Source organism: Paramormyrops kingsleyae, chromosome 19 (genome assembly GCF_048594095.1).
Source record: "Paramormyrops kingsleyae isolate MSU_618 chromosome 19, PKINGS_0.4, whole genome shotgun sequence".
NCBI lineage: Eukaryota > Metazoa > Chordata > Actinopteri > Osteoglossiformes > Mormyridae > Paramormyrops > Paramormyrops kingsleyae.
Window position 1 is genome coordinate 27,700,083 of NC_132815.1, and position 13,424 is coordinate 27,713,506.

General features: G+C 43.4%; 1 protein-coding gene across 2 annotated transcripts in view; it reads right to left on the minus strand.

Moving 5' to 3' along the window:
• The window catches only part of LOC111842962 (NACHT, LRR and PYD domains-containing protein 3-like), a 44,773-nt gene that overhangs the window by 15,326 nt on the left and 16,023 nt on the right, over positions 1–13,424 (minus strand). The window contains exons 7-9 of one of the 2 annotated variants that reach the window (XM_072702648.1): positions 8,441–8,614; positions 7,933–8,106; positions 7,312–7,485 (exon numbers count right to left, since the gene is read on the minus strand). In XM_072702648.1, coding sequence (XP_072558749.1) covers positions 7,312–7,485; positions 7,933–8,106; positions 8,441–8,614 — 522 coding nt within the window. Of the gene's footprint in view, positions 1–7,131; positions 7,486–7,932; positions 8,107–8,440; positions 8,615–13,424 lie in introns of both variants that reach the window. The other variant, XM_072702647.1, reaches the window with a different exon arrangement.

The following is a 13,424-nucleotide window of genomic DNA, read 5'->3' on the forward strand; positions in this document are numbered from 1 at the left end:
AGAGAAAACAGACGATTGGTTTACAGATGGGTGTTGTTTTAGAACAGACACAGGAGGTTTGCAGGCAGGGTATGCAGTGGTGGCCAGACAAGGCCAAGATTATGTAACCTTGAAGGCAGACAGGCTGGGGGGAGCCCAGTCAGCCCAGAGAGCCGAGGTGATAGCGGTTATCGAGGCCCTGAAATTAGCAGAAGGGAAAGAAGTTACCATATACTCAGACTCAGCATATGCTGTAGGCGCAGTGCATGTGGAACTCAGCCAATGGCTGAGGGCAGGATTCTTGAAACAAGCCAATAAAACACGAAGCAGAAATGAGGGAATTGGCAAAGGCCTTGAGGCTTCCCAAAATAGTGGCAGTGGTCAAGTGCAAGGGACATGAAGGGTCAGGAACAATGGTAGCAAAAGGAAATCAGGCCGCAGATGAGGAAGCAAAGAGGGTCACAGGGTACGTGGTGTCCAAACAGATGATCACGGTAGAGGAGGAAGTTCACCCAAATTACCGACTGACCCTAGAGAAAGCGTTGGGATTGAGACATGCGTTTGGAACTGTGTATCATCCTCAGTCCCAGGGAAAAGTGGAGCAAATGAACCAAACAATAAAACAAAAATTGGCAAAAATCTGCGCGCAGACCAAAATGAATTGGGTTGACGCTTTACCACTGGCAATGATGTCAGTGAGGTGTTCCATAAACAGGGGGACCAGGTTCACCCCCTTTGAGCTCCAGACAGGCAGGCAGTTCCCAGGACCCCAGAAAGGGTTAACCTGGACCCCCGACGAGGAGGGGGAGCAAAATCCTAGGGCATATTATGATTGTTTGCAAGGTCTCGTTGCAGATTTCTCTAAACAGATCCAGGAGGCGAGACCAGAGAACCAGCCAGCCAAACCACACACGGCGGAGTGGGTTCTCCTGCAAGTCATCAAACGGAAGTGGTCAGAGCCCAGGTGGACGGGCCCCTTCCAGGTCACTGAGAGGACGTCACACGCGGTTCGTCTGAAAGGCAAAGGCGACACGTGGTTTCACTGGAGCCAGTGCACGGCTGTGGAGGAGCCAGGGAGAACCACAGCAGAGATTCAGGAGGCCCTGAGGGAAGGAATCCAGAGCGTCAGTTCGGGTGAACTAGACGCAACTCAGGTCTCAACAGAAGGGGCAGAATAATCCCCTGACCTGAGCAACCAGAGCAGGGTAGTCCACCCCTGCTCCAACGACCAGAAAGAACAAAAGCACCTCATCCACCGCCAGACAACACTAGGACCAGGATGAAGATCAAGATAAAAAGGCGAATGTTGGGGGAAACAAGTGTGTTGTGTGATGCTTAAAATGCTTAAAGTGTTAATGATTAGTGGTTTGTGAGCCATGCCAGCCATGGACCCCGAAGGGGGGCCGCGCCTGTGGCGGGCTGGGAGTGGAATTTCCCTGAAGCTCAGGGTTTTTGCCCTCCTTCCTAGGCTGGATGGACAGGATTGTGTGTGGAACTCTTTGGAGTCCTAAAGGGGGGAGTGTGCGCTATGTTCGGGGAAGTATGCTGTACTTACATTCCCAATAACACAGCACCAGACGGCTCAGTGACCAGGGCACTCGAGGGTCTCCGGACCCTCTCCAGAACGATGCATGCACACTCCGGGATCAATAACATCTGGGATGCTTGGCTGACCTCAGCGTTCAGACAGTGGAAAGGCTTAATGGGCTCGCTTTTATTATCCTTTGCTACATTTGCTGCGATTTTAGTCACTTGCGGGTGTTGTTGTATTCCCTGCTTGCGCGCACTGTCAATTCGTCTCATCACTACCGTGATAGAGAAGCGGGATGGCACCTATGCGCAGATGATGCCTCTCCTGCCTGTCGGGCCGGAGAGGGGCAAAGGTCATTTGGACAGCTTTGAACTACGACTCCCCCGCCAATAGGGTGATCTCCTGGCGGAGACCAAAAGGGGGAATGCAAATTTTCATAAATAAGGGAAAATATTACTAATCAGCATAATCAGGGTGATCTCCTTGCGGAGATCAAAAGGGGGAATTGAGGGAATAATTAATAAAATAAAGGGAATGATTCTATAATGCTGTAACTAATCAAAACGAGAACTGACTGGCGCGCCGGCAAGGCAAGGCTACCTAATCGGAACAGATAGGGAGAGCGACAGAGAATATCAGCGGCCCCCTACTTATTACTTTTAGCCTTCCAGAAGGACAACTACGAGCCGGCTGGAATCACACATGTGGTTGTCACGTACACGGAAGGTACCGAGAAAGGGGGGGAGATGCCCAAAGGGCTTTAAAAGGGATACAGCTGATACATATGGCAGAGCCTCGTCCTGTACATGCTGAATGTATGTCAGACGGCCGCTCCCTGATTATAATCAGTCAAGACAATAAACCTGTGATTTGCAACTTCTCCCCGTGTCAGCTGTGAATCTCTTCTCATCCACGGACCCGGTGGAGACGCCGTGCTCCAACACTCATGCAAAATTAAATGTCATTAATATAGATTAAAAATGAATGATATTTAATCATGATTAATCAAAATTAATCCACAGGAACCCTGTGATTAATCTGATTAAAATTTTTTATCATTTGACAGCACTACAACAAACAAAATAAAAATTCTCCCCCAGATTAATTACTATTTCTCAATGCTTCCTATCATACCTTCAGAAAAATTCTTTCAAACTCTGAACTCATTAATGTCACATTTTTACTGAAAAACAAATACGCAAAAATCAAACATTCCACATTACAAAAAATTTATTTCAAGGCGGATTACAAGCGCAGATTTTTCTTCATTTTTACTTAGCAAATCGACTGCAACACTCAACTAAATGGTCACTCTACATGGTTAGAGCAGGAGCAGCTGTACTGTAAAAATCTCAGACGTGCAGACTTACCCTTTCTCAATATTTCATTAAAGAAACATAACTGCTTTAACAATACTTTTGCACAACGCTGACAGCCTAATGGAAAGCCATAAAAATCACAAACTCAACTCTCAGACCCTGTAAATACACCCCAATATGGAATAATCTGCAATTCCTACTTCACAATCCCACTATTAACTATTACTCATGGAAACAGAAAGGGATTACACATCTCCGCCTCCTTTTCAAAAACAGTCATTTCATGACATTTAAAGACTCAATCCATAAATACGGAGTTGAGAATAAGCAATTTTTGGATGTCACTGATGATTATCTGCATGGTATGTGGGCCAGTAAACCTGTACACAGTGCATCATGGGTGACACAGAAAATTATCTCCATACTCTGTGGACCTGTATTCCTGCTCACAGTGCATCATAGGTGTCACAGATAATTATCTGCATGCTATGTGGACCTGTATTCCTGCTCACAGTGCATCATAGGTGTCACAGATAATTATCTGCATGCTATGTGGACCTGTATTCCTGCTCACAGTGCACCATGGGAGTCACAGATGATTATCTGCATGCTATGTGGGTCTGTATACCTGCTCTCAGTCCACCATGGGTGTCACAGATAATTTTCTGCATGCTATGTGGGCCTGTATACCTGCTCACAGTGCACCATGGGAGTCACAGATGATTATCTGCATGCTATGTGGGCCAGTAAATCTGTACACAGTGCACCTTGGGTGTCACAGAAAATTATCTCCATGCTCTGTGGACCTGTATTCCTGCTCACAGTGCACCATGGGAGTCACAGATGATTATGTGCATGCTATGTGGGTCTGTATACCTGCTCTCAGTCCACCATGGGTGTCACAGATAATTTTCTGCATGCTATGTGGGCCTGAATACCTGCTCACAGTGCACCATGGGAGTCACAGATGATTATTTGCATGCTATGTGGGCCTGAATACCTGCTCACAGTGCACCATGGGTGTCACAGATAATGATCTGCATGCTATGTGGGCCTGTATACCTGCACACAGTGCACCATGGGGGTCACAGATAATGATCTGCATGCTCTGTGGGCCTGTATACCTGCACACAGTGCACCATGGGGGTCACAGATAATTATCTGCATGCTATGTGGGCCTGTATATCTGCTCACAGTGCACCATGGGAGTCACAGATGATTATCTGCATGCTATGTGGGCCTGTATACCTGCTCACAGTGCACCATGGGTGTCAAAGATAATTATCTGCATGCTATGTGGGCCTGTATATCTGCTTACAGTGCATCATGGGGGTCACAGATAATTATCGGCATGTTATGTGGGCCTATATACCTGCTCATAGTGCACCTTGGGAGTCACAGATAATTATCTGCATGCTATGTGGGCCTGTATACCTGTTCACAGTGCACCATGGGTGTCATAGATGATTATCTGCATGCTATATGGGTCTGTATACCTGCACACAGTGCACCATGGGTGTCACAGATAATGATCTGCATCTAATGTGGGCCTGTATACCTGCTCATAGTGCACCTTGGGGGTCACAGATGATTATCTGCATGCTATGTGGGCCTGTATACCTGTTCACAGTGCACCATGGGTGTCACAGATGATTATCTCCATGCTCTGTGGGCCTGTATATCTGCTCACAGTGCACCATGGGAGTCACAGATGATTATTTGCATGCTATGTGGGCCTGAATACCTGCTCACAGTGCACCATGGCTGTCACAGATGATTATCTGCACGCTATGTGGGCCTGTATACCTGCTTACAGTGCATCATGGGAGTCACAGATAATTATCTGCATGCTATGTGGGCCTATATACCTGCACACAGTGCACCATGGGGGTCACAGATAATTATCTGCATGCTATGTGGGCCTATATACCTGCTCATAGTGCACCATGGGTGTCAAAGATAATTATCTGCATGCTATGTGGGCCTGTATACCTGTTCACAGTGCGCCATGGGTGTCATAGATTATTATCTGCATGCTATATGGGTCTGTATACCTGCTCACAGTGCACCATGGGTGTTACAGATAATTATCTGCATGCTATGTGGTTCTGTATACCTGCACACAGTGCACAATGGGTGTCACAGATAATTATCTGCATGCAATGTGGGCCTATATAGCTGGTCATAGTGCACCTTGGGGGTCACAGGTAATTATCTGCATGCTATGTGGGTCTGCATACCTGTTCACAGTGCACCATGGGTGTCACAGATAATTATCTGCATGCAATGTGGGCCTATATAGCTGGTCATAGTGCACCTTGGGGGTCACAGGTAATTATCTGCATGCTATGTGGGTCTGCATACCTGTTCACAGTGCACCATGGGTGTCACAGATAATTATCTGCATGCAATGTGGGCCTATATAGCTGGTCATAGTGCACCTTGGGGGTCACAGGTAATTATCTGCATGCTATGTGGGCCTGCATACCTGTTCACAGTGCACCATGGGTGTCACAGATAATTATCTCCATGCTCTGTGGGTCTGTATACCTGCTCACAGTGCACCATGGGTGTCACAGATAATGATCTGCATGCAATGTGGGCCTGTATACCTGTTCACAGTGCACCATGGGTGTCAAAGATGATTATCTGCATGCTCTGTGGGCCTGTATACCTGCACACAGTGCACCATGGGGGTCACAGATAATTATCTGCATGCTATGTGGGCCTGTATATCTGCTCACAGTGCACCATGGGAGTCACAGATGATTATCTGCATGCTATGTGGGTCTTTATACCTGCTCACAGTGCACCATGGGTGTCACAGATGATTATCTGCATGCTATGTGGGCCTGTATACCTGCACACAGTGCACCATGGGGGTCACAGATAATGATCTGCATGCTATGTGGGCCTGTATACCTGCACACAGTGCACCATGGGGGTCACAGATAATGATCTGCATGCTATGTGGGCCTGTATACCTGCACACAGTGCACCATGGGGGTCACAGATAATGATCTGCATGCTATGTGGGCCTGTATACCTGCATACAGTGCACCATGGGGGTCACAGATAATGATCTGCATGCTATGTGGGCCTGTATACCTGCTCACCCCCTCTTTAAATCAAAACATCATATAAAAATGTCCTGCCATTTTATGGTAAACCATATTGGTTACATTTATAGCAAAATACAAAGGTTTCTTTATAGTTTACTGACAACTGGTATTAATGATTTTTAAAAATACATTTTCTTTGCTTGTTATTTTAAGTATTCACTCCAGTCATATATTTCCAGTTTTTGTATCAACACTATTACCTAAATATCCTGTATCTTAAATATTAGCTTATATTTGTATCAGCTTACACTGCTGCAATCCAGCAACGTGGTATTTTGGTCACTTATGGGGTCACACAGTGTCGGTGGAGTCATGGCTCTGAGGCTAGGGATCTGTGCCAGTAATTGGAAGGTTGCCAGTTGAAATCCTGTAAATGGCTGGAGTGATTCTACTCTTTTGGGTCCTTGAGCAAGGCCCTTAATCTGCAATTGCAATGATGTTAATCTACATCCAGTCCTATAAGGAGGTCCTCCAACTTGGAGGGAGAAATTTGGGGGTCGGTGGCAGGATTGGCACTCCAGCCACCGAAAAAACTCACACTGGTCCATTCAGACTGCTGAGGTGCTGAGGTATTACCCGGGGCATGGGTGCACTCAGGTTCTCATCCCTGAGGTGGTTTGTCGTGTGGTGGGAGCAGCAACGTGCTGTGATCAGTGCATGCTCCTCACCTCACCTCATAGCTTTGGTTCACTCTGAACCGAAACATGTTTGGTGTATTTTGCGTTTGTTGTAGCCATATTAATTTCACTTGAAATCAGCGGGAGCAGATAAAAAATGGAAAAAGTAAATAACATTTAAAATGAACCTGGTGTCGTTAATATACATATTAATGGTGCCACTACCAGATTTTGTGAAAAAGACGGGCTGTTAGACACCCCATCCTGTCTATCACACCCAGAGACTTCGACTCGGAATGAGGACGCTGCTGACTGTCACCAGCTGCCCCAAACTGTCCTCTTCCTTCTGTTATTTTTATTTTTAATAAAGTCTGCCTCACTGAGGCTTCAGTACAGTCATCCATCGCTGCCTGTATGTCCTTAAACTCATACCACACTACAATAAAACTGCCCACTGCCTGAAACAACTAGAATTCTGTTTTGAAACTTAAATTACAGTGAAAGTACAAATAAATTGATGGTTTCAGCACAGATCTTAGGTCAGGCAGCAGTCTAATACTTACCTCAGTATCTCCAGTTTACAGTGTGGAATACCCAGTAATACTGACCTCAGTATCCCCAGTTTACAGTGTGGAATACCCAGTAATACTGACTTCAGAATCCCCAATTTACAGTATGGAATACCTAGTAATACTGACCTCAGTATTCCCAGTTTACAGCATGGAATACCCAGTAGTACTGACCTCAGTATCTCCAGTTTACAGTGTGAATCCCCCAGTCCAGCAGAGAGTAGCTTCACTCCTGAATCCAGTCGGTCATTGTCACTCAAGTCCAGCTCTCTCAAAGGTGAGGAGTTTGATCCTAAAGTTGAAGCCAGCGCCTCACAGCATTTCTCTGTGAGTTCACACCGGCCCACCCTTAAAAAAATTAAACACTTTTGAATCCACTTTTTACACTGCAGCACTGTATTCAAGTGAGTAGAATAGGGGCCATGACATAATGGATTTTTAGAAAACAATGAATTCACTAAAAATCATTTTAACAATCATCCCGATTCTGACTGGTGTCCATTATATTTTTGTCCATAACACGTTACAGTCAGCATGTTTAACCGTAACAGTACCTTTAACTTTGCTAACCAACACAAATGTTTTGCATGGATTATATGGTTGAATGGATGTTTCCTGCTTCACTGCTTAATTATTTCTAACATGGATCAAGGGCTGATAAGATTGTGGAATATAAGGAAGTAGGAGAAGAAAACAGAAGCTGTTTGTGTTTGTTTATTATGTAACTGCTGAAATGCATTGTGGTTTTTCTTGGTGTCCAGTTTCTTTTTTGTAAAATGCATATTCTGTACTCACTTCAGCTTCTCCAATTTACAGCTGTAATCCTCCAGTACAGCAGAGAGCAGCTTCACTCCTGAGTCTCCTGGGTGATTGTAGCTCAGATCCAGCTCTCTCAGGTGTGAAGGGTTTGACCTCAGAGCTGAAGCCAGGGAAGAACAGCCTTCTTCTGTGACTTTACAGCATGACAGCCTGCAGAGAGAGAGACAGAAATTCTCCAATAAATAATATCACCTCACCATTACCGGTATTAAATAAATGTGACTGCTCTAATAAATATTTCAATAATTAAAGTTTAGTGTCTAAGAGAAGGCAGGCCCCCTCCTCCCTTGCCCATGGCTAATTACTCACTATCTCCTCAGTATAGTTTGGAATACCAAGTAATACTGACCTCATTATCTCCAGCGTACAGTGTGGAATACCCAGTAATACTGACCTTAGTATCTCCAGTTCACAGTGTGGAATACCCAGTGATACTGACCTTAGTATCTCCAGTTCACAGTGTGGAATACCCAGTAATACTGACCATAGTATCTCCAGTTTACAGTGCGAATCCCCCAGTCCAGCAGAGAGCAGCTTCACTCCTGAATCCTTCAGGTTATTGTCACTCAGGTCCAGCTCTCTTAGGGGTGAACAGTTTGATCTTAGAGCTGAAATCAACACTTCACAGTTTTCATCTGTGAGATCACAGCTGTTCAGCCTGGAAAAGAAAAGACTTTAAGACACAGACATATACACATCCTACACATTAGTAAAATACAAAGTATTACAATAAGCATTTGTTTTCAATATAATTAGCAGCATAGCTTACATTTCAAAATGAATCATAGTCTGCACAGTGTTCTGTGCATCCTGGCAATTTGCTGCAGTCATATGATCACTAACTGTGAGTCAGTGCATCTTTGCTCAAAACTAGAGGTAAAAACATTAAGTACAAACTACAGCCAAAAATCACAGAATATATAGGAACATATCAACAGCAAGATGGACATGAACCCTCCCATAACAGTCAGACCAGAGCTTCCAGTGCAGTCCTCAGCCATCTTTCTGCCAGGTGTCCCTACACTGGACACGTATCACTGAAAGGAGGAGATGTAAACATCCCCAGCAGCTAATGCAGCAGCACCTAGGGTTCATGTTATTGGGACTGTGTCTGTTCCCCGCACTTTTAATCGTGGAGGTCTATTCCTTCATAGCGTATGTCATAATAACTTAATAATACAGTAATTAAACCATATCTATTATTAGATAATAGGTGTAATACAAGGCTAAAACTTGGCCTTTTTTAATTTTTTGATTGATATGTTTATTAGGCAGTGATTTAAACAGAGCATCAATATCAGTAACAATGATTTTGTTTTTTGTGTTGTTGCAATACTAAAGTAAATAAGAATAAAAAAGAGATACGTGGAAAAAAAAGTAAATAAATAAACACCTAAGTAAGTAAATTAATTAAATAAATAAAAAGGGGGGGGGGCGGTGCGGGGTCAAGCAAGAGAGAAGCAAGCAAGAGAGAATTGACATACATTAGGAAGGTCTGCCACCTTTAGAAAGGACATGGTGTCCTTGAGCCACTGAGTTGCAGGGACGTTTATCAGACTTCCAATGAAGAAGGATGAGGCGTCTCACCAACAGAGAAGAGAAAACTATTACATCTAACTGCTTTGAGGTATATTGGGAGTGATTATCTGTGAAGCCGAATATGGCAATATGAGGGGAGACATTTGTAGTCTTAGCAAATATGTTAGACAGAGTGTTAAAGTAGTTCTGCCATAGGTTACGCAGCGATGGGCAGGAGTAGAACATATGTGTTAGGTTGCAGGGAGAGGCATGACATTTGTCACAGGTGTCAGTGATGTTAGTGTGACGGGTAGGAACTAATGTGGATGGTAGTCGCCCCGGGAGGGGAAGCAGTTTTGTAACAAAAAGGCAGCAGCCACGTGTTGTGGACGTGTTATTGATTATTAAAATGGTGTGTGGTGAGCTACTCGGACCGAGCTACCCGAGTTCCAGCAGTATCCTTTAATATAAAAAGTGCCACAACAGTCGCCTTAACCTCGGACGCTACATTAGGATAAATTCGTGTGAGTCATTCTTTAGAGAAGTGGACTCTAAATAGTACCTTAAACTGTATGAGTGTGAGACGAGCACAGATAGGACTTGTGTGAATTTTACTAAGCGCAGCGTCCCACCAGTCATCATCCAGGTCTAAGCCCAATTCAGCCTCCCACGCAGATTTGATTCAGATAATTGGAGAGGTATCAAGTAATATAAGTTTATTGTAAACCTTTGAAATAATTGACTTTTGGTGGGGATCTATGTTGAAAAATTTCTCCCAAGGTTGAGCTGGAAGAGAGGAGGGGAAGGCCGAAAACAAAGATCTAACACAGGGTCTAATCTGAAGGTAGCAAAAAAGTGAGAGGATGGGAGATCAAATTCAATAGATAAATTTGTTTCGGAAAAGTTTCGGAAAGTGGAATCTTTATAAAAATCTTTAAAAGATCTCAGACCTTTATCATGCCACATGGCAAAAGTGGCATCTGTGAATGAGGGCTGACATAAATTATTCCTCAGTAAAGGAGCTAAAATAGGTTCCTGAACTGATACCAGATTTTGAGAGTGGAGCATACGACCAGGTTATTTACAGTACTAGGGGTGGAGCCGAACCTGAATACGGTATTCGGAAAGGCACAAATAATGTGTTTTTTATGAATACTTATTTCGAACAAATACTTTAAAAAATATTTGTATTCGGGAACAAGAAAAACTTTATATCAAAAAGCTGCGTTTCCTCTTGAGACCGCAGTGCATGCCCGGATGAGTGAGTGAGTGAGTGAGTTCAGGAGTCGGGGGGGGGAGTAAAAGACGTGACTGACACAGGCTGCTCTACACAGCAACAGAGAAGGCTCGGCTGAGTGAAAAAAGACTTAACTGTTTCACTATTTTTGTTGAATAGATTTTTGTACCTTAACTGGGTTCCGGAGGCAGTTTATAACTTTCGGGAAGCGGAGTTTGATCGGGAGATTATTCCATTATGCTGCATTATTGACGTCTGCAGTCAGGTGTTCTCATGTTCGCTCTGTTTACGTAGCTCTGTTAGCTCGGTAATTTAGACAATAGGCTGTTGACAGAGTAACGTTAACGTTTGGTTAAAAAGGTTAAAACAATGCTTGTGTAGTTGTGTCGAATTGTATGCACTTGTAGGAGTTATATGGTACGTTTAAGTTACTCTGTCTACTGCATATCCATAATTATTATAATGGATATAATTAAAGAATACTTACACTATAACGTAAATTAGAAGTGCAACGCAAAAAAACTGGATTTTTATGCCTATTTTGAATTTTACTCGAATACAATTACAAATACTTTTCCCCCCTCAACAAATACAAATACTGATACAAATACCGGCTGCTTTGCACACCCCTATTATTTACAGTATATATCTGTTAAACCAGATGATGCATCACAGCTCTCTCGGTTAGCAGACTGTCTTACTAGATATCCAATGCTGGATGGCAAATAATTTCCTTATGTTAAACACAGAAAAAACTGTTAACTGGTCCCAAGGCTGCTCGAGATAAGTTTGACCACCTCAACATTGGTGGTTTTCCTTCCCAACCTAACACAGTGCTCAGAGATCTTGGTGTTCTGGTTGATTCATAATTCTGTTTCGATGCTCACATAAAAAGTGAGCATCGAAAAAGTATTACTAGAACTGCGTTCTATCATCTACGGAACACAGCCAAGCTTCAGACGATGCTCTCCTTTCATGATGCGGAGACACTAATACATGCCTTTATAACTTCCAGACTGGGCTACTGTAATGCCCTCCTTTCTGGTTGCCCATCTATATCCTTACATAAACTTCAGCTGGTACAAAATGCAGCAGCCAGAGTTCTTACAAACACAAAAAAAATTGATCATATTAGCCCTGTTCTATGCTCCCTTCATTGGCTTCCAGTTAAGTCTCGGATTGACTACAAAATACTACTATTAACTTATAAAACACTGAATGGCCTTGCACCAGAATACCTTAGTAATCTGCTGGCCTTATACAACCCTATTCGCTTTCTTTGATCTCAAGGTGCGGGATATCTGTTAGTACCTAGGGTAGAAAGAGCTACGGCAGGCTGCAGAGCTTTCTTTTATAGAGCTCCTCAGCTGTGGAATGGTCTTCCACCGGATGTGTGGGATTCAGGCTCACTCTCAATATTCAAGTCTATGCTAAAAACACACCTGTTTAGTTTAGCTTATAGGGACTCTAGTTCTAGCTCTAGCTAACTGTTCACCCCCAGTTAGACCTATATTTTAATAGAAATGCTTGTTTGAACGATTAATGAATAATGATGCTTCATTCATCCCCATGGGGAAATTGTCTTTTCGCCCCTCCCATCTTGCTCTCCAAGAGACACACAGACACATATACAGGTGAGAGAAAGTTTGGGGGTCGCAGCACAGGGTCGGCCAGCATCCAGCCCCCCCACAGCTCAAAGACCCAGTGATGACATCACTCTGCCGGCCAGGAGATCTGAACCAGCGGCCTTCCGCTCATAGACACAGAGTCCGAACCCAAAGAGTCACGCACCACATCCAGTATTCACAGAAATGCTTTCTACAGCATCCAGAACTGAAAAGAATATGAGTGGTTTTCCCACTATTAATGAAAACTGGACCATTCTGTATGATGCTGTATCTTTGGTTATTTGTTACACAAAAGATGGTCATGGAAATCTTGTCTTTTTTGTTTTTACTACATCACTGCCTTCAGTTAATATAAACTAGATTAAAAAGAAACCTTGTTGATAAAAGAGGGAAAATAAATTACATATATACAGTCAGACCTCGGACATTCGCAAGTTTAGGTTCCAGAGCCCGTCGCAAATGAGGAGGATTCGTGGATGTTTGGTAAAGTCACTAAAAATGATAATATGTGCTTATTTCTATAGTTCTAAATATGACCCAGTCATGCTCCTAAAACACTTTAATTTCATTTAAAAGTTAGCTTAATACATTACTTTTTAAAAAAAACAAATGTTTGATGTAAAAACAGAGTACAGTATCGCCTAACGCAGGGTTATTCAACTCACTGGTTTTCCAGCCTTCCTTTACCTGTCAGTCAGGTGTGAAGCCTCTGACCAATCAGAATCAGTAATTATTAAACAACTACCTGGGAGAACTGAAAACACGGCCTGGATTTGGAATCGAGGTCCAGAGTTGAAGAACCCTGGCCTAACGGATATTTGTCACACCAGCACATTTTCAGTACAGTATACTAATGTTACCCCTACTAATTCATAGGACATGGCTTTGGCTGCCGTTTTCTTTTGCATTCACAGTAAGGTAAAATGAGTAAACGAACGGGACTGTAAACTTATTGACAGAAGTCATACACATAACCAAGGTACAATTCAATAAAATACGTAAAGGAAACATGTACATGTAATTTTCGTGGATCTGTGAATTCGCAAAACACGAAGCGTGAATTCACGAGGGCTGACTGTACACAT